The 22498-nt window shown below is 41.0% G+C and overlaps 2 protein-coding genes across 2 annotated transcripts; both read right to left on the reverse strand.

The window, feature by feature from the left end:
* Window positions 1-448: 448 nt before the first annotated feature.
* LOC122620236 (suppressor protein SRP40) lies at window positions 449-15678 on the reverse strand. The gene is made up of 3 exons (XM_043797608.1): window positions 15190-15678; window positions 6426-6681; window positions 449-2149 (listed from the first exon to the last, which is right to left on the reverse strand). Exons 2-3 carry the CDS (start codon window positions 6640-6642, stop codon window positions 1539-1541), a joined length of 828 nt encoding a protein of 275 aa, XP_043653543.1. The 5' UTR covers window positions 6643-6681; window positions 15190-15678; the 3' UTR covers window positions 449-1538.
* Window positions 3301-4532, reverse strand: LOC122620235. The gene has a single exon (XM_043797607.1). The coding sequence runs from the start codon at window positions 4472-4474 to the stop codon at window positions 3482-3484; it is 993 nt and encodes a 330-aa protein (XP_043653542.1). The 5' UTR covers window positions 4475-4532; the 3' UTR covers window positions 3301-3481.
* Window positions 15679-22498: the final 6820 nt, after the last annotated feature.

Consider the following 22498-nt stretch of genomic DNA (forward strand, 5'->3'; position numbering starts at 1 on the left):
AGGACCGACTTAATTGAATGAACTTGAAACAATTGCTGAATAATTTTCTGTCTATTGAGTGGATATGCATTACAGCCCACAACTGATGGGGAGTTCCGAAAATCTTTAATTTAGATTGCGAACAAGTTAGCACGAAAATGTATACAATTTTTAGAAAGCCTTTAGGGTATGAGCCTTTAAGTAAATTTGGTTGTATCTAAATCCTTCTAAATCTTTTTCTGAACTTTCTTAATATAACCTCAGCCCTTTTCAGTGTTTTTCAGAACATCCATACCTTCGTGACCGATTGGATGACAGACTCCATGTCAAATCTGTGCAGCCGAGACGGTCTTTGAACACTTTGATTGGGTGTTATTGACACGGCCAGAGTACACACATAGCCATGACTTGTTTACTTTGTGTCGCACTGCGTATGAGTCAAGAAACCCCAGAGAAAAATAAGATAAAATACGTTTAATTGGTCACTAATTTTATTGATGAATTCTTTTGTTGTGAGTTGGATGATTTGTTCCTTTAAGTAGGTGGAGTATGCCAGAGAGGTTTGTTAAAAGTTTTAGAATTGGAAAGGTTTGCTTTTAGTTGGTATTTTGGTTTCGCTTTGATTTGTGTTGCTTTGTAGCGTTTTGATAGTTTCGATATACTTAGGCATATTCATTGAAATATATCGGTTAGTTTAATAATACCGAAAATAGTTTACGTATTTTTGTTCAAACCAATTGCTTTGCATATCAATTAATTCTCACTAGATCTATTTGTTGCAAAAAGCGAAAAGCGTCGTAGGGTTCCATTGATTATGCTGGGGTTTTCTAGATATATGTATTAGATAGATTTATTATAAATTAATTCTTGAGTGTAGAGACTGTAAAACATAAAACTTTCTTATCGACTACAGATACACTTTTGGACTTTTTGGATTCGTATAAATATTTTCTTGTTTGTAAATGTTAGCATAGCGATTTCTTCATTATTTGTATATTTAAATTGTTAAACTTTGATGAATATGTTTGTAAATTTAATCAGTACAAATTCTTCAAAACTAAGCCCACTAAAAATGGGATTTCTGGACGTGTAAAACATGTATTGTGGTCATATATGAAAATACATTTAACAAAGGAACTTATTCGATTATGGTTATAATAAATTAAAGTATAAGTATAATAATTTATTTATTTTATTAGCATAACGCATATAAACGCCAAATGGGTAACAGGGAATTTTGAAATGATAGGCAGAGAAGCATTTACAAATTAATACATGATGTATAATCAAACAATTCCGATTTTACATACATTTTCCATGTAATTTACATGCTCAGCCCATAAGCTGGCAATATTTTTTGAATGTTGCCCGAAATGTTGCCGCAACATGTCGAGCAACGCGACTAAATACGAAAAATCTGTAAGCAACGGATTACAAACACTCTGAGCGAATACATTTAAAATCAAATACAATTCGCTATGACTTAAGATAGGTTTGCAAATAAAATTCTTATCACGTCCAGAAATGGGGCTAAATTGTTTTGATTTTTCCAGATCAATTTAGTGGCGCAGCAGCATGTTGCTGACCTTGGCATCGGTCTTTGGCGACATCTTTTCCCGGAATTGGCGATTTTCCGGATTGGCCAGAACCGAGGCAATGAACTCCGACGTCTCCAGCTGCAGTTCGGCCAATCGCTTTTGCAACAGCTTGTTGCGTTGCACCAGCTTGATAGTCTTGATGGCGATGGACAAGAGGCCCTCGCTGTTCTGGTGGTACAAGTGCTGCTCCTTAATGGGATCCTGGCTGTACTCGTACCCACTGTCGCCATCGCGCTCATCCTCCACCTGGAGCGGCACCTCCCGATCACAGTTTTTGGCCCTGGCCGATCGGTTCTGCTTGCTGCTATACCCGCTAGCCGTCGTCGGCTGTAATACTGTCTTGATGTTGTCGCTGCTGGAATGTGGCTGTTGCGGCAGTTCCTGGATCCTGGCATCCGAGTAGCTCTCCTCGTCCAGCTGCATCCTCTGCTCGGAGTCCATCTCCACCTCCGTTTCCACGCCGCTGCTCGTGTCCGTGGAGAAGGAGGAAACGCGGGCCAGGATGTGAGGCATCCTGCGCTGCAGTCGCGACTGGCGACGGCGACTCATCGAGTTCATCGAACCTTTGGCCACTGCAAGTATAAAACAGAGGCAAACAGAGACTTAGTTAAGTCGTGAACAAAGAAAAGACTAGAAAGCTGCACAGTGAATCATGTTAGCTTTGTCTAAAAATATTTAATAATTAAACCAGTGATAAACTTTAATACTATCATTTCAGTGTATACCCAGTAGCTCAGAGCTCGTAAGCAAGTTTAAGTAATTTAATAACATGACCTCGTTTCGATACATTGTATACAAATTGTTGCGCGTAAGCGAAATCCAATGATCGTAACCCATTTAATGAAATTTAAAATTAAACCCATTTCCTGATTTAGAAATATTAAAAATAAAAGCACAGCGATTTTCTGAGCCCACGGTGCAGTTGTGTGGTCAAGTGCTAAGTTAATCAGTCGATGTCTACAACATTGTCTGTGAGCCAGTGTCTCTGCATGTGTCTCTGTGTGGGTTTCTGTATGTAAATGCGGTCATCGCGTGTGGGCAAAAAACGTGACCAGCACCAGGGTTAAGCGTTCCGGCGACGACAACGCTTTTCGCACCAATTAGCAGTCGCAACGCTTTGGCAACGCTCATTGCAAACATCAGCTGTTGGAAGTCACGGAAAACGAAACACAACCGAAAATACAGACCTAAATGTGCCGTACATTTAGAAAACAAATGTAGGTCATTCAAATGAAAATATTTCTGAAATATGGAAATGTAATGACCATAGCTGGCTTTACACAACTAAGTAATTAATCATTAAAGATTCTCTAATGAATACGTCAAGGATAACTCATGCACTGCCTTTGGATTATTTTTCCGCGTGTGCCCATAACTGTGTGTAAGCTCAACCTTCCTGCGCACAGCGATTGGAAATAGACTGTTTGTCTATGGTCAGGGTCATGACGCATCTCCTAGAAGTTAACGCTGCACATGGCACTGCACCCGAGGAATCGTTCAAATGGGTACGGAGTCGTTCTCCGGTTCTCCGGCAGAACAGAGCTTACGCGATAACGACACCTGGCCCCAGTGCAGCGAAACGTGAGAGTGGCTGCGTGAGGTGCCACCACCCAACTAATGACGCCCTCGTGAAAGGTGAAAGCTAAAAGGAAATGAGGAAAAGTCGATGACGTATTGTGTGAAGGGGCTAAGACATCTACAGGTACTTTCTGCGCGTGAATCATTTTACTTCGAGCAACGTATAATTTATTTTTATTGTTTGTATTACCAAGTCATCTTACTATATCTTTCTTTTTACTCATTTTTGTCGCAACAATTTTGTGATAACAATTATTTTACATAACAATAAATACATTTTTTTTCATTTCTGCAAACATGTAGATTTCTTTCTTAATGATCAACTTCTAGTTGACGCCGTCTTTGAGTTTTATTCCTGATTTCCGGAACTCATCGGATAGTCTAACTGTCCAAGCCAAGGATGCTAGAAACGGGGCTGGATTATCCAGCGAATTAGTGCGTGGTATTTCGAAAAGAGCCATATTCCTATCCAGTTCCTTGTGCAGCTCACCCATTAAAGTCTCAATATCCTTCACCTCGTCAATGAACTCAGCGATTTCGCGTTTTAACCGAATTTTGGTAACATAAGCAGCATTACGTTTGAGGAATCGGGCGGTATGAACCTGGTCTGTTTTTATGGCCTCCGTTCTGCACATCTTGGCTTCAAGTAGGTAATTGTACCGCTCCTCGCACACATTCATTTCCTTGGCAACTTCGCCGAACCAAACTATATATTTTTCGGTTTTCGAATTTAAATCTATAAGATTGACTTCCATGCAGCGAATCTTTTTCCGCATTTCGCAGATGATTTCGCGGAGCTTTCTATACCTGCAGATAACTTCATCTATTTGTTGCTGAATGCGATTGTGGGCCTGACGAAGACTCCTTGCTTCCAGTAACTCATTGCCGCTCAGCGGTTGGTGTTTCGGATTTACATTGGCTTCAATGTAATTTCCCTGATTTTCCCTCTCTTTGCACCTAACTTGACATTCGTTCAGGGTTTCGGTTTCTTGTACTGCAGATTCCTCACTGACCTGTTCGCTACTCTTCTTAAGTTGACGTTTCCTAATCGCCATTTGCATTCCCTCAATCTGTCTAATCAAACAGTCAATTTCGTGTGCCATTTTCTCTGGTCTGTCGTCGGACTGCACGGAACGCTCAAGAATTTCCATTTCCTCCTCACCTCCATCGGATGAGAAACTGACCTTCTCATCGACGTCGAAAATCTCTAACACACTTTTCCCACATTTCGATGTTCGGGATATGAGATCGATTTCGTTTAATTGCAACTTGGCACATGCGGCTATTTCCTCTAAGCTCTTAACTTCTTCGAGTTTCATGACTAGGCAAAAATCAAGTTTATATTTTGTACTTTAATTTTTCGATGAGTGAAGTCTATCAACCTACTATAATAAAAAAAAGTTGTTCTTGTAAATTCTTATAATGATATACAAGAAAGGTACAAATAGTTGCTAAAAAAAAACTTTGGTGGAATTTCCAATTTTACTGATAGCTATTAACCTATTTGAAAACGACAACTTCTAGGCGGTATCAAACTCGTATCTCTGCACTTTAAAAGTACTGGAGTTCTCGCCGCGCGTTCGCACGTGCCTCGCTTCGTTCTCGGTGAATTAGTCACCGGCGATGCTTGGAAATAAAATTTTAAATACCTTCAGTGAAGGCACAGGGCGAGGGCATTGGCCAACATTCCAACCCTCCCGCGGGCCACGCCCATTTCGAGGGCAGCCTCCCCGGGGAAGGCAGACGAGATGGGGGACTTCGAAGTTGTAGCGTCATGAGGCTTGCACGTGGCCTCGTCACACCCATTTTTATTTAAGGCTTGTGTCGGTGTATTTCTTTCGGTTTATTTTTATGTGTTGCTGCAAATTAGCAGGCAGCAACGAGCACAAAATAAAAAGGCAGCAACAACATCAGCGGTGCTTTCAATGAATTCACTTTGGAAATGGCACCAATAAAGTCAGCAGCAAAGGGAAAAAATAGCAAACTTGGCTAAAAGCAGGCGAAGCGAATGTGCAAAACATGTAAATAAAGCCCCGGCAAAAGTGGCACAGCAGCAGAAACAACACTGGAGGTTATGACACACACTTATGTGGAAGCCCCCCCTAGGCCGACGCCCCTGGCTACGTGTGCTTGTGAAATATTTCTTGGAAAAAATCTAGGTAAATGTTCGGGCCATTTCACTTGGCTAATGAGTAATCAGGGGGCTTCATTTGACTGGGATGTGGAAAATGTTTCAAGAGAATCTGCTAAGGAAGTAGTAATTATACGTACCAAAAGTGACTTAACTAATTAACTGGATGAGTTCGTTAGCGGGTACCTATACCTAAGATTCTGTTTGTATATTTAAAATCGACTTGAGCTGATGTGTTCCATTTTAAGTTACTTGATAAACTGTTTTGCCTTTCCGCCTGCTACTCGAAACCCATCCCATCCCATTCCATCCCATCCCATCCCACTGAGCCCATATCCATTTCGGTGGCAGTCATGCGGCATTAGATCGCTTATATAAATGTGTCAGCCAGATTTGCGAGCCGAGTCTGTCTTACCCAACGACCAGCGACCAACGCCGGCGGAAGAGCAGCTGGAGCCAATTGCTGACGCAAATTGTTGTGGCATAACACCGAACTCGCGTGCCTTCCATGGAGCAACATTGGCAGTATCAGCATCAATGAAACACCGGAGACCAACACGTGAAGAACCCGATGCGAACCCAATTGCGAACCCATCGCCAAACGCCCATTGCCCATGGCACGTGCATTCGCTCTAGTCGAGCCACACATATGCTTGGTTATATGGCAATGAGGAAGTGGGAAACGAGGACAGAGCTCTGAGAACGGAGGTGGGTGGCCGAGTTTACATAAATTAATTAAACATGACCGAGTAACGTGAGCAGCTCGGCAACTGGCAACTGGCAAATGGCAACTGGCGACTGGGAAATGGACTTGTAACAGTCGCCTCACCAACGACATCAGCAAATCAGCAGGGGATTCTGACTATAAGGGGTATACCAAAAAAAAAAATAAATAAAGTAAAACAGAGACAAGGCGGAAACTGCAATGAATGTGTAAGGCTAAGTTACGTATACGCCGCGTGCGCCCACCACAACCTATTGGCACTGAGCCAAACTGGTCTAAGCTTTCACTTGTGATTACTTATAAATTAAAGGATTCAAGTAGGCTTAAAGTAATTGAAATTTAAGTGTTAAACAGTTATATGCAACTTATGAAGTCTAATAAGTCTAACCCAAGCTATTTCCCAGTGTTTACTCACCATGGTTGAGCACCGAACTGGCTTGTGTGGCGGCAGCTGCAGATGTGGATCCCACGGACGAGGATGAGGACGAGGACGATGATGAGGACGAGACCGAGGATGCGGTGGATGCGGTAGATGCGGCTGTGGATGCTGATGAAACGGCGGCTGTGGCCACGCCATGATGTCGCCGCGTTTCGCGCAGCTGCTTCTTCTCCGAGCATATGGTGGGCGCCATTTTCTTGAGTCTTCTTTTATTCGGCAGCGTGTACTCACACTGAAAGCAAATGGAAGTAAGCGCACAAATTAATTAGCCGCCGCATTGATTAATTGATATATCGTTTTAGTGCGTAATTAAGCTGCCGATCTGCACGCGCCGCACAGTAAACAAATTCAAATTCAGTATTCGAACACTGAATGCAGAGATACGAATTCCTTTGGGTTCGTTTAACTTTGGGCAATCTGAATTGTATCTGCCGCAGTGCAGTGCGATACTGAAAACATGTTGTGTATATTGAGCAAAGGCAGGATATGACGCGGTCATAAATTCGTTTATACTTCGTCATCGATAAGAACTGAAACCGAAAACAATTATGTGCGTAGGGAATTCCAAAAGATAAGGAGATTTCTTCTTAAGAACCCGTTGATGATTTATACATATTTTAAACTGAACACCTTCCGCTTCTACGCATTTCTATTAGTCACCAACAATTGTTTATTCAATCCTCGCCAAATCCAGTTCACAGAATAATCGTTTTTCGGCCAGATCAGATTTGCTAATACATTAAAACTACATAAATCATCCAAGCCACACAAAGGCTCAAAGCTCAGAACCCAACTCCACGTCTATCCCATCGCCAAGTTAACATTTTGCAGCAGTCTGGATATCGGAGCGAAATTTAAGACGAAGCACCAGCCAGCTGAAGCTCATTAGTGGGGCTCCAAATCCTGGCTAAAGACCAGCCATCGGCAAAGGTAAACAAACTCACTTGAAGTGGGTTTTGCGCGGGTGGCGGCATATTCCGGGGCAGAATATTGATGGGCAGGCATTCCGGCGGGCACGCAAATTTGCTCAAGTGCCGGGAGATGGGAGGAGATGAGAGGAGATGAGTGGAGATGAGCCCCGCCTGTCGGCAGTCAAATTCAAATTGAAAAACGCCCCGAAAACGAGCGGCTGTTGGCGGCACGTGTATCTCTTGAGTGTAATTACATTTGGTAAAAGCGCTCGCGACGATGATGAAATGCTTGTGGCCCATGATGGCATTTTACCAACCTGTCCCCAAGCCCATTTGCCGCCCCTGTCCGCCATGTCCGCCATGCAAAGTACTTGTGGGCGGCTAAGAAGATTTTCAGACCCATCACCCCCATCCAACCACTTACGCCACCACTGACTGTCGGTTTCAGGTCGATGTCAATGCGCCAATATGCGCTGAAATTGCTTTTCATTATTTATGCCTTATCCGTCATCCGATAGTTAAGGTCTGAGATGGCTGATCTAAGGCGATTGCTTGGTTCACTTTGAGAAAAAATATATAGTATACTTACAATACTTATTATTGTATTATTATTATCAATATTAGCAACTTCTGACAATTATTAGTGAATAACCTGAACTAAATTAAGGATTATTATTGAGTTGCAAAATGCTAATACCTGTGGTAAACTTATTTTCTCGGTGCCCATTTGTCCCTTCAGCGGAGCCCGGAAAATGTCTGTAACAAAAGACCAAAATGTGCGTAACAAATACTAAGCCTCAACGAATTGCCCCAGTGGCAAATTTAATGCGGCGCGTGCGGGCCTGAAGCGCAAAATAGGGAGGGAAAATCGAGAGTAGGTCCTAGGGAAACAGGACATCTTCCTGTGGGAAGCGCCGGGAGCCAGGAAAATGTACAGTGCTTAAAGCTAAGACAAGATTTAAGGCTTAAAGGGCGATTGTGCATACATTTCAGACACGTTTCTCCAGAGACACCTGTAGCTCGGCCACCTGCAGGCTGGAGGTCAAGTCAATCAAGCAACTTTGATGAGATTTACCGCTGCGTGCCTACAAATTAGCCAATAATTGTTCAACATGACACGCCACAAAAAACGCCAGGAAAAACACAAAAATAAATACCAAAACACACGCACAGTCTGTCAGCTGTCAAAGCAAAGAGAAGCGAAGACAAAACAATGGAATTTGCTTATGCCAATGACTTTTCACACGCCACCAGAACGGAAGGGAAATTTGATTTTCTCTCTTCTTACTGCTGGGGTATCTTATTGTTCCTTTATGTTTTGGAAATTGCCGTGGCTTTGTTGTGACCGGCGGGCTACATCACAGTCACATGAGCCAGCCAAATATTGTCAACGTGTAACCGACGCAAAAATTAGAGTTCAAGGCACTCGTTTTTTTTATGTTTTTATATATGTATTTTACAGGAACGTGTGCGCCCGTCTGCAAAGGCGTTGCCATTTTGAAATTTATTTGTCATGCGTAACGCTAAGCGCTGCGGGCTCTACAATGCCCCCATTGTTCGCTTACATCGGAGCACACATGGGTACACGGGCAAAAATATCTAAGTTACTCATTAGCTACGGCAATACAAATAGAAAACCTATCCCTCTAAGCAGCAAAGACAACAAATTTCGCTGTTAGTAATGGCATATAAGCTCAAAGCATTTAATAAAAGTTCCAAAGCTAATGGAACTATTTTTTTCCCGTACATGAATACTTATAAGCACTTGCACATATGTGGTTGTCTTTTGTGTGCTGGCTGCGTAAGCGGTTTAAGTTGCACTGGGGTCTCGTTTTACTAAATGCTCAGTGCCATCATCTTCCAATGGCTGCATTAGCCCAGAGGGTCTTGAAATATTGATAACCCCAATGATCCGGCTTTTATTTACGAGGAAAGTGCTCAAGGCAGCTTTGATTAAGAGCGCACGCTGGTGGAGATAATATTTGTAATATGTCATGCGGGGCGTATACTTAATATTAAGCAGTGCTGGTACCTGCATTTAATTTCGCTTTCTTTTCTAATTGCAAGCCCGCACGTGTGTTTCTGTTGTTCTAATCTCCCAAGGGGAATTCCGTACATTTTTGACCCTATCTCACAACTTTACACGCGCGGCACATTTTAAAGACGCCGCGAGCAAACAGAAATCTCATCTATATACACGAATAAAACTTTCCGCAGCATGTTTACTTTATGACTGTGTCTTACATTTATTGTTTACACGAACCACGTTTGTTTAAGATTTGCGTATTTATTATCTTATACTCTTTCTCTATTTTCAAAGGGGTACAATCGCTATTTTAAGAAATGTAAGGCAAGCACAAATAGCCGAAAGTGTAGCATATAAGAGAAGAATAATACATATCTGAAAGCCATTTTGTTTTACATATTATAATTATTAATAAAATTATGGTTTATTAAGGGTATTACCCATTCAGTTAGCTTCAGTTTTATTGCCAGTGCAAAACCGCTCATGTTTGCCCATTGGCAAGTCATCAAAGTGCTAATTTTTCCTTCTTATCTCAACACATGCGCCTAAAAGCCAGACAGCAACAGTCACAACAGAAACTAAACAAACTAAAATTGAACCAAAAAAAAATATCAAAATGCGTCATAATTGTATTCAGATACTGTTGGGTTAGGGATAAACGTGCCAACTGTAGGCATGCGCCTTTTTAGGGGGAAATTAGTGACAGGTTTTCTTCACACTTCTTCTGCATTTCGTTAACGTGGTCTAGACGACGAACAAGAAATTAGCGTTCTCGATAAGTAGATGATGCAATTTCGGTAACCCAATTGAAGCCGGCGAAAATGGCAATAAAAAGTGCCGATGGCAAACAGTTAAATGAGGCACACGTGCGCCAAATTATGACTTCTCGATAACAGAAATTCAATAACACGCCAGAAATGGCTGACATAAAACAAAGACCCGGAACCACTCAAACACATTGGACCCAGAAATAAAGACGGACATTGTCTGGCTTCCATTCGCGATCCCGGGTAGAGTTCCACTCAAGACCAGTAAATAATCATTCGCAAATCTTCAGCTAATCTCACCGCATTTATTTATAAGAACCATCCATCATTGGGCAATGTGTGTTTTTAAAAATACCGGCTAGTGATGGAACCTTGGTGGAATGCAAAATACGAATTCGGTAGCCGTGAATTGATAAGCCTGTAAACAAACTCTAAAGTTCGAACTCCAATAACATTACCAAAAAACAAGAGTTCCACTTAAAAATTGATCGCTTTTTTAAACCTATTTGGCGCAAAGTGGACATAAATGCCTTTTGTTTTCTGTTTCGCCTTTGAGAACGACTTAAATTAATCAAAAGCCTTATTAGCTAAACGTCTGAGTGCCTAGAGCATTCATAAAAGTTTTATTGTTAAGCCCACATGTCGAAACAAGATCTCCCGAAGACATAAGACATAAAACATGAATGTGATTGATACAGGGCGTGCGTCACTTAGCTCACTAAATAATAGAACGCCATGGATTTTTGCATATCGAGAACCCGGAATGATGATTCAAATTATAGATGTCTATCGGAATATTTTCGATTTTATTTTTCACCTTTTATTGGCCTCCATTGTGACGGCTAATTGGATCGTAGGTAAAGGAGAGACACAAAGCTCGTTCATTGTATTATTCGGTTTTGCTTGAATTAATGATTTGCGAACATAAATTTCGCCTTTCAAGAGTGTTTGAGGGTTTGACATTTTGTCAGCAATAATAATGTTTGGCTCGTTTCATTGGCACGTCATAAAAATGTTAAGCGCGGCTATTAACATTAATTAATGACTTATGGTGGCACGTGTGGCTCATTCTGCCAGGCAACAGGGCGTATACTTGTTGTCGGCAAAAAAGCTGAATCAAAATCTATTTTTTGATGAATTAAATTTATTTATAGCCTTACAATTTAAATATATTTTTAGCTTAGTCACGGTCTACTCAATAAGCCAAACATACAAAATCTTTATTAAAAAAACTCAATTAACTCTATTAAAAACGAATCACATTTTGCAGCTAAACCGGAGCTATTATCATGCTTTATCACATATTAAATAAAATACTTATATATTATAGTTGCAATAAATTATTATCTGACAATAAATCATGTTGGATCATGTTTATTAAAAAAATCTGTTGCCAGCACTTAATTTTTATCTTAGATAAAATTCAAAAATCAAACAACATTACTCGATTACGCTTTCCAGGAATCTCGAAGCGCACGAGCATGAGATTGTGATCAAAATAAATGTGGCGCTCGTGGCGCAAAATCTTGTTCGGTAGTGAGTCAGTTAGAAATCAACTTTTTTGAAGATAAGTGACTAGCATGACCCCAAGTTGGCATAACCAGAGTGCCCAAAACAGTTCACTGACTGTAGTCGGCAGAAGGTAGAAGGGGCATCCCCAAGAAACAATAGACAGGGGACAACCAGAAGCGGCGCGTGTTGGCCAAAACCCCACCGAAACTTTCGGCCAGACTTTGTTTAATTTATGTTTGCCTAGTCGCTGTCTTTACGCTTTGAATGGCAGTGAAATATAATTCGCTAATGTGGTCATAAAACGAGCGGAAAATATATGGCGGAACGGGCGAAGTAAAGACAATAGATGCCAACCGACATTGAGCGCATATTGCTTGTCTCAGCCGCACGTGTGGCTCATTTATTGGATATATATATATACTATATATACATAGTATATTGGGGATGGGCAGCGTCGGTTTACTTTGCCCGAATCGAGTGCTTCCTCGTACAAATAGTGGCGCGTGCACTCATTTACGTTAACATTAATGTATATTTATTAAGGCGTCGTATGTCTGTCGTTATTGGGTCAGCAATTAGTTATATCGCCCGGTAACGAATCAAGTGTTTGCCAGTGAGTAGTTGGCCAAGTGCAAACAGCTGTTGTAGGGCAGTTCAAGAGTCCACTCTGTTTGATAGCTACCACACCGTAAGAATAGGCAAAGTACTACACTAAATTAAACTACCGAATTAAAAAGTTCACAGTCTTTATTCCGCTGCTAACAAAATAAAATTGCGTATACGCCCTGGAGTATGTAAATATTAAGGCCTTAACAAACTTATGTGTTTTACTCTATATATTTGCCCCACAAAATCCGAACAAAACCGATTGGTCTATAAATAAACATTAAGTTCCGACCGGAAGAGGGTAATTTATGGCGTGGGATTTAAATAAATCTCGATGGATCCCACAGTGTGATCCTCTTAATAAGCCATTAGCCGAATTAATTATACCATAGGAAATTAGGCACTTAGCCAATTTTTATTGTTATACCTACGTCTCATGTTTCACATTGGGCATTCATGAGCGCCGACAGAAGCCTATAGTATTTTCAGATGATACACTTTAAAATAATGTCCCGCACACGTGCGACCAAAAAACCCAGACGGATGCCTAACGACTTGACCAAAAGCCAAGCGAAAAGAGAAATAATATTGTATTTGCCTGCATAAATTAAAACACAGAAAAAAAAACAGCAAGCACACTGGAAAACAAAGAAGACTTTGTCATTCAGTCGCAGTCGACGGCGACCGAGAAGCGAGGAGCCCACTTCGCGATAATTTCAGAGACACGAGCCCCACGACAAGGCAAAGGCGAACAAAAACTCACATAGTGCCACAGACTGGTGATCCGCACGGAAAAAAAGTAAATATTTAAAAATAATATATATTCAATTTTAATCAGTTACTTAATGAAACAAATATATATATTTAAATTGTAATTTTCGAGCATGAAAGTTATAAAATAAAAGACAAGACATTGTTTTTTTATGGTAAATATTTTCAACAGAATCCCAAGTTCTTACTTGTATCGGCACTTAGTTCGCATTTTTCCTAAGTGTATTTAGGCTAGTGTGCGGAAAGAGAGATAAAGCCGCTCTCCCGTTAATCGCAAACACAAGCCACGAGAGAGCGGCATAAAAACAATGAACACAGACGGCACACCAACACAAGCAGGCGGAGGAAAGCTCACATGCCGTTAATGAACTTTTATGCTATATCTCTATCTCCCTCCCTCCCACACGCCCAGTGGCCTAGAGAAAACGCTCTAGTGGCCGTGTTGTATACGTGTGTTTGTGTGTTGCTCTTGTTCTTCTGCCTTTTTTTTGCAGCTATTATTTATTGTTTTTTTGTGTGTATTTTTTTATTGAATTAACGACGCACGTGTTGCGCCGTCCGAGCTGCGCGCGCTCTCTTTTCTCCTCATTTGGGGCCAAAGCCGACGATCGAAATGCCAGCTTTACATATATATTTTGTTGTCTTTTTTTTGTTATTTCGTTCCCCCGACCCGGGTTGTTGCTTGTTTATATTTATATGTATATCGGATGGGGCTAATATTTTTTCCAATTTTTTTACTGCTTTGTTTGTTGCTGTAATGCGGAACGCGCGCGCTCGAGCGAAAATGATAAATCTACGATTATGGGCGTCATGGGGTGTCATGAATGGAGCGGCCCCCCCAAACACGCGCAAGAGTTACCTATCGCAGATATAGATATGCTCGGTACCTGTCTAATGTCCACCCATGCCTGCCTACAGCAATTTCCGGTTGGAAATACGCCCTGAATGTATAGATAGGTTCAATGGTGCCAATGAACCGAAGACTTAATACCCAGAACTTTAGTTCTTCTTGTTGCACTATTTCTATAGAACAAGTAAATAAAATCCAACTTAAATAAACTAACAGACTTGGGATTATGTCGTGTACAAAAGCGTAGTTAAGCAAATGCAACGGTTTCAATGTGAGTAAAAAAATAAATAAACAGCTGTCGGTTGTGGAAGTCGCAGCTTGACTCACTTTAGCTGAGCCATCGCTTCTTTTTAGTACGCCATAAAAAGCAGCTGCAAAAGCGGCCCAGAAAAATCCCCCTCTTTTCTATTCTTTCAAATCGCAGACCAGAGTCTATGATTACTTTGTGTTCATTTTAAGAATATTTCACACGACTTGACCGTAGTCTTAATGGCTGAAGTAAAACCATAAACACATTTACGTAGAGGAAGGAAGTACTTTTTTATCTTAGTTCTTGGAATTCGCCAGCACCGAAACAAATAAAGGGCTAACACATCAACATGTTAAAGTTTTGTTTTCTTTAGGTTACACTTTGTTGCCCTTGCGAAAATTGAGTTCGTCTGGCAATATATGTAAACAAGGGGAGTCCCTGAAGTCCGAAACATTCGAACTTTATGCTCTTTATATCCCGCGAGTATTTGGGGCATAAAATAACACAGACATCAAAAGAGCATTCAATTTTTATTGAAACATTCAAGATATGAGCGGAATTTAAATCTGGCTAGCATAAGGTTGTTTCGTAACTTGTAAACCACTTTAAGTAGGAGCTTTAAAGGTCAGAGTTAGTGAGCTTAAGAAATCAATATTGCGCATACGCCATGTGGTCCGCCGAAATGCAGATGCAAGCGCAGCCAGGGTAGCCCAAATGCCAAAGGACACGCCGCCATGAGTCATGTGATAAGGCCCATGGATCCTGACCTAAATTCGTCCTTCAGAAGGTGAGGCACGAAGCTCGAAAAAATCTCGCCTATACGGGGAAAGGAAGGAAGGCCAAGGGGGATGCAAAAAAAAACACGGAGAACAGGAGGACAGCCACTCTAGTTGGCAGGAGAGCTTTCAGCATCGGAAGTCGGCTGTCAAGTGCAATTTTCCTTCTTTTTTCGTATTATTATTTAGCATCGCACGTGTGGCACACAAAAAGCCAATGCTAATGCCGGGAGATTTATGGCAAACCTTTTCGCGCGACCTGCCGACTTACCCAGAGTCTGCGGGAATGATGTTGATGTCGTGTTTCTTTCGCTCTAGATACACTTAATTTAATGCGGCCTCATTGGTAATAATGAACATTATCTTTTCTCTTTATTTTCTGTATATTTTCTGAATATTTTCTGTATTTTTTCGTATTTGTTTTCACACGCTTTTAATCTATTCTAGGTAAGGGAACGTGTGTGTGCAAATTCGCAGACGCCAATGGCAACACGCGCGCCAAACAAAACTTTCGCTTTCGTTGCGCGTGTGGCGGTCACACCACCACAGCTACACTCACTCACACACACACACAGTGGGACACACGCGCGCTGTCAAACAACAAACACGGATATGCGAATACCCGAGTGCGATTGCGACTGCGACTGCGAGTGCGAAATACGTAAATGCTCGTGTTCAGCGCGAAATACAAAGCTCCCGTAGCTTTTCCACTTTCCTGACCAAACTGCGAGACGAACACCTCGACCGCCCAAAGCAGAATGAACGCCGTCCGACGAACGAGCGTCGTTTTAATGGCAGCTCAGCAGGCACTCACTGCGCACCCCACAAAAGTGGCCAAACGATTTACTGAAATATTAGTGAAATTAAAAAAAACGCAACAATTATTTGTGGTTATATTAAACATAAATAATGAATGTGAAATTTTAAAGACTGTATTTATCATTAAATTAGTTTTAAAAGAGCGTTCCAAGTTTAACCTGATAAGCTACCAAATAAATAGTTGACTTTGCTCGCAGAATAATCACTAATTTACTATCGCTGACTTTATCTGCAGAAAGCGGCTTTATTTGCACACACTCATGCTCGAGCATCCATCAAAGTAAAATTATTTATAGACCCAGTGAAAAACTGTTGACACACATTCGCATTCAAAAGTCGCCAACGCATCTCAATCAATCGAAATATGTTGCCGCAACATTGTTGCCAGCAACACGGCCCGAAAATGGGGAATCCCAGGGGGCGGTGGGCTTTGTGTTTGGTTCGGGTTTGTTTTGGTCGTGCCTTTCTGGTTGCCTAAATCCGCACCCTCGGGCCAGGCCCCACCACCTCCCACTTCCGCCCCACTACCTATCCCCTTTCCCATCCCGATCCCTATACCCCCATCCCAATAGAAGGCAATTTTGTCGCACGTGTCGGAAATTTTGTTACGGCCGATTGCTTTTGCTTCCTCTCCCTCTGCGATGGCAGTGTGTTTCAATGAGTTGTGTTTGCACTGACGGGTTGCTATATATACGCAGATACAGGAGGGATTCTTAAGCCATAAAAAATGGATATAAAGAAAAATTTAAGCTAAGTGTGCATTAAATGTGTGGTTTCTTTAAAATAATATGATTCTGGTATAAGCAAAACCCTGCCTATTATTCTTAATTCTTGTGTTATTTTTAACACCGGAAATGAAAGCATTGTACGTTATTAGTTTTACTTCTTGAGAACCTGCTGTACAGTGTGCATATATTTTTGCCGTTCGAGGACCCACTGTCTTGGAAGATACATTTTCCGAGCGACCTTTCTAGCTGTTTTCGTAATGAAAAGGCAATTCAATGGCCTTTGGCTGTTGGCGGCGCCGCCTACGCCTGCGACACTAACGGTAAACGGGGAGCAATGGCTGACTTCCGGTTTGGCTTTAATCGTCTGCTGCCGTCGTAAATGGCAGCAAAATCGGCAAAATCCGAGCAGCGAACAATAAAAGAGAAATTAGCATAACACATGAGACAACGACAACGGCAACGGCAACGACAACGACATCGCTCGTTTGGTGGCGGCTCCCTTGCGGAACCTCTTTCCCCTCGATTTCACCGTGTTCTTTATGTGTGATTTTAATGGGCTCGTGGGTGTCTGGGCCATGGTCGCTTTTCTATTTCAATTGCCGACACGTGTACGCCGCGTAAAACAAAACAAGGAACAAGACCATAAAGGCATCACGCACATGTCTGGCCATTTGCATTTTACCCGCCCCTGAATTTCTGCACCCAAAGTGCCATTTAATTGCCATCAAGTGTCGGGGCGTGGTCACTCTCTTGCGTCAATGCAAGAGCTCCATAAACTTGGTCGTTATTGTTTCGTGGGCTGTCCACCCTATCAAGACGTCCGTTAACTAAAAGTGCGTAATCAAATCTAACGAATTTAGCCCGAACAACACGCGGCGCTCACACGGCACTTCTACTGATAAGGAATAGACGAAAATAAACTGCACCAAAATAGCTTTAACATCAAAAACAATACCATCTTGCCGTCTATCTAAAGTCCAACAATGAATTTTTTCTTTGCTTGATAATGAGAGGTTTATTTCACAAAAACCTACAAGTGATGGTATTTATTTTTATTCAATGGCAATTTTGGACTTTTGGTACTCATATGCCACTCTAAAAATATAGACATAGATTGAAATTCAATTCTGCGGTTAATAATCGTAATGTAAACACAACTATTTGTCAATAATTTTATGTTCAGTGTAAGCATTTGGGCTTGCCAAAAGTAATACGTATTTGTTTTGTATTTGACTGGGGATTTCTTAGGAACACAATTACTCGGCAGAAAAGCGGTTATCAATTGATACGGCGGTCAGCAATGAGATGCTTTATTTTTAGGCATTTCAGAGAATCGAATTTGCAAATGCCTTGACCGTGAATATGTGTGGGTTGGGTGTGTGTGTGAGTGTGTGTATGCAAGCGTGTTGGCTGCGGTTGTGTGGGTAACAATAACAATAACAGTAACATGCGCCGACCGCTCGGTACTCATGGTGTTTGGTTTTTTATTTGGTTTTTTGCCGGTTTTTTCTCCCGGCATGTGTCAGATTTCTAATACCCTTCAAGAGGGTACTTCAAATTTGTCAAGGAAAATAATAAAATATATTTAATATTAATGTGTTTTCAAATTTGATACATTGAAACATTTAAAGGTCTTAAGAACTTAATTTAGAATAATATTTAGTTGGTAGCCTTTGTTACATAATAGGGTATATAGAAATCATTTTGCTTTCGAGTTATTTAACTCCCTGGTGCCTTTTATAATTATTTTTATTCTCCGTAGTTGACTTTTGTTGTCTCCCCACACATGCCCAATGTCAAGGCCCCTTCGATACAAACGCGAGAAGTCGCCAAAAATACGCCCGTGAGTAAATTTGCATACAAATATTTGCATTATACATATGTACATATATAGTCGCTGCTCCAAATGCAGGGTGGGAAATGGTGAGCACAAAAGGCAGCCACGCGCCTTTTTATGGGGCGCAGTACGCAGGAACACAAGCCGATGGCCCCCAGCGGATCAACATACAAAAATATATACCTATAATACCCACTGATACCGACCATTTGATAACATTTTGGCAGCGAAAAACAATGTACGCACCTGCCGCAAAACACCTGGCAACAAAACCGGTTTTATGGGAATATTAAATTATATTTTCATTCATATTTTCAGTTAACGGACACATTGTCAGGCTACAGCCACAAACTAATTACATATCCGTAAATGCAAAACAATGTGTGTGAAAGCGGAAACCACTTCATATTTATTTATTTGATTTATTTGGGGACAATTGTTATTTACAACGAGAACATTTCTTTGATAGTTAAATTTAACTTTATATTTGCTTAACACTGTTTTACTACTTAGTTATGATTATATTTATACAAGATGATAAAGCCGCAAATGCGTCAAAGGAAATTATACACATGTATATATAATAATCAAAACAACTTTTAATAAAAAATAGTATGAAAAGACTCATAGGCTTATCTTTCAGTATAAATATATAAATTTATAAAAAGAAAACCATAAACCGATTGAATACATATAATTCAAATTTGTTCTGCATTCAAAAGTCGCGGGTCCAAGCAGTACATAAGCAGTTTTATTTATTTGTGGCAAACTGCTTATGCTTAAATATTCGACTCAAGCTTTCAGCGAGAAAGCTTTGTAGTCGAACACTGCTTCTCATGATAGCAAGCAGTATTTCGCGGGAAGTTTCAAATATTTTAGAAGAATATCAATAGATGAAACCTTGTTTATCAATAGGTAAATGTTATTCAAGTCAAATTGTAATCATATAAAATTATTTAAAGAGTTAGAAATAATATTTATTTACAAATAATTTGCATTGTATACTGACAATATCTTTCCGTTTATTACAAACTCAAGCTGCTCATAATGGTGAAATTAGTTCTTAACTAAGCTGTTGCAATCACCTTGTTAAATTCTAATTACCAGATCAGTAAAACCACATGATTGCCATTTGCCGCCGGCCCGTATAAAAGTCAATTGCTAAATTAAAACATTTCAATAAGTAATGCTAACAACATGAAATCTGAGACCAGCTGAAGTCATTAAACTGCCTCATCGCCCCGGCGAAAATCCAAGTATCCAGCCGCGTCTGAACACCCAACAAACATCAATTTCGCCGCCAGCGATGATCGAAGGAGGGCGGGATCAAAAAAGGAGGGGCAACCCAGGGAAGCCGATCGCAGGCAGACAACAGCAATGTGAAAAACTAATCAAAGCAGAACTCATTAAGCATAGTAAAAAATTATGCTATTGTAATAAAATGGTTAAGGCGAAGCCGAAATCGCGCTGGCAATCGAATTAAACGGCCGATGGCCAAAAGGCAAACAAATTGCAGGGAAATCCCGGCCCTGCGCATCGGGCTGCAAGTTAGTTTTCATCGATAGCGAATTTATTATGCAAAGCAGAAGCGGTGAAAGATCAAAGCGCAGCGATAGCAGATAACACGCTTGGCTGTCCGTTCGCCAGCCTCCAATGCACTGAAAGAAGTTTTCAGTTTTAACTTTAACTAAAGGAAAAGTTTTACAAAAAGTTTATAATTGAATGCTTACGCAGACATAGTTTTCATTCCTTTATTCGTTTAAATACATCATATTTTGTGTGCCCATTTAACTGGTGATAATTTTGTTTTACAAAAGGTAAGATCCATTTTTAATTTATATGCAAATGTAGTTTTCAGTGCTGGGGGTTGGGGATGACCCCCGCGATCGCAGTCCGACTAGGCAGGCGGCCCTTTTTGCCGCACAAATAGATTAGTTTCACATGGCCATGGAGCTGGGGTTTCAGGGCGCCATAATGCACACAGAGGGCCGCCAGGCGCTGGCCGCCGCAGAAGTTATGAAAAATTAATAATAATGTCGAATCGATTGATTTCAGAGTGGGCCGCAGCCAGCACCACCGCACCACCGAGCCACCATGGCAAGAGCACCACCTAGACGGCTGGTCGTCGTCACCACCATCGTCGTCGTCGTCGTCATCGTTGAAAGCCGGCCTCCGAGGATTGAGGATCTGAGGATTGTCTTGGCCAAGTCCCAAGATCCAGGCGACCCCGGGGCGTCTGCCCGGGTATCTTGTTCTCGCTCTCCTTGGGTGTGTGTGGAACTGTAACTAAATAAGAGGAATGAGCAACTAGAGGCTTAGCGAGTCACTTTATGCCCTTTCCCTTCATTTTTTTCTGAAAACTAAATTGTTTGATCTAAGATGGGATGAAATGTTTATTACAGAAGTTACACATGTTTTCTCCACGATTTCTACAAAACTCAAAAATTTGTTGATAAGCATTTAAGTACCTACACAATTTTGCAAATTAAACTTAAAACCTTAAAAACTTTCAATAAAATTATATTTACCAGCTTTAATGATTTTTAGGATTTAGTACGATTTTTTATTAAGTTTGTAATAACAAATTCTAGTTATAAAAAATTCGCTTTTATAAGTCAACAATCACCTCGAAGAGCTTTACATACCCTTGCCCATCCGCATTGCCATAAAAAGTGAAATATCTTCTGTAAGCTCACTTAGCGCCTCGAGCCAAAGTCGTACATTTTCATCACCAGGCCGGGAACAGGATCAGTCTCCTGGGCGAAGACACAAACAGGCAGTTCATAAGCCAGGTTCTGGCCAAGTTCTGGCAAAGTTGTGGCTAAGTTGTCGTCGCCGTCGTCTGGCGGCTGGAAACGTTTTATGGTCTGCGCCCTGGTCAAGTGATGCATTTTTCATTACCAGTTTGTACGATTTCCTTTCCGCAAACGCATCGAGCATTTTCATGTAATTCAATTCTGAATTTTCCCGCTTTGCGCTCCTTTGTTTTTATTTTCTTGTGGGCGATCATTGGCCCGAGCCCGATGTGTTTACAATTCTATTGGCCCTGCGCCGGAATGGGATATTGGTTTCGAAATCCGAATCGGCTGTGGGGGATATTGAGGACCCAAGACACCGCTGCGTTAACATGACTTCAGTCTAATGAAATACGACATTTGACTCGTGCTGGGGTCTTGCTTACATTTTATAGGCGTGGGACTGCTCTGGGCCAAAATAGTCAGGAGAAACAAAGGAAGGCTCTAATGGGATACAAGCAAAGTGGAGCAGCAGTCTAGCACGGGAAGAAAATGTTTTAATTAATCTATCTATATGGCATATATATCTTTAAAAGGAATATATAGTATATTTTCCGATTTGATTCTCAGCGATAATATGCTGTACAAATGCAGATATCACTTATAAATTACTGATTGAAAAGGAATTCTTCTTGTAAATAATATATATAAGCTTTGTTTGTGAAAGTAGTATCATAATAAAGAAATACAATAAAATGATTAAGCATTATATTCCACCATTTACTTCTCTAATGCTAGAATAAGTTGTACATATATTTCTTTAAGTAGTTTTAGGAAATGGGTATTCTTCTACATTCCAAGTACTTCCAGCAATTATTTGGTCAGATCATTGCCGATCGGTTAAATCAAAAGTCCCGAATGCAGCGCGTGCCTGACTGGCTGACTTCCGCCATGCACGGCCACATGTCGAGTGTTTGACCCGAAACATTTCGATGCGGGATAGAACATTGTGTTACCTTTTCAGCTAGTTAATATTCAAGCCGTCTTCCGATAGTCCCGACGTGTTTGAGTCACCAAAAGTGCAACTGAATGACTCGTTCCTGAGCCACGCGACCGCCGAGAGTTCAAAGCGCAGGCCGAAGGTCTTAACTACGAGTTGATATATGTCTAACCCAATGACTCATCACAGCTGGTTAGTTTGGCTCTTTGTAAATCTCTGTGGATTATACAAATCTATTTTACTTCCCAATATTTACTTTCCTTGGGAAACATAGTTGCAGGCTTTGTATTTTTCCCACCGAAGCACATATTCAAACATCACCCATTAAAAGTAATGACCAAATTAAAGCAATAAATTATGGCAAAATATCAATAAACTGTTCCCAATTCAGCAGGGCTGGCAATTAATTTAATAATTTGTATTCAATTGTTGGACTCTTGCTGTCTTACACCTCCACAAAT

The sequence above is a fragment of the Drosophila teissieri genome, chromosome 3R (genome assembly GCF_016746235.2).
Source record: "Drosophila teissieri strain GT53w chromosome 3R, Prin_Dtei_1.1, whole genome shotgun sequence".
In the NCBI taxonomy this organism is placed as follows: Eukaryota; Metazoa; Arthropoda; class Insecta; order Diptera; family Drosophilidae; genus Drosophila; species Drosophila teissieri.

Excerpts from the sequence above, each read along its gene's own strand:
- LOC122620235 (XM_043797607.1), bottom strand. The coding sequence starts at position 4,474 with ATGAAACTCGAAGAAGTTAAGAGCTTAGAGGAAATAGCCGCATGTGCC.
- LOC122620236 (XM_043797608.1), bottom strand. The coding sequence starts at position 6,642 with ATGGCGCCCACCATATGCTCGGAGAAGAAGCAGCTGCGCGAAACGCGG. Across the intron at positions 2,150-6,425 it reads CAGTTCGGTGCTCAACCATG|TGGCCAAAGGTTCGATGAAC; the intron begins GTGAGTAAACAC and ends TTATACTTGCAG.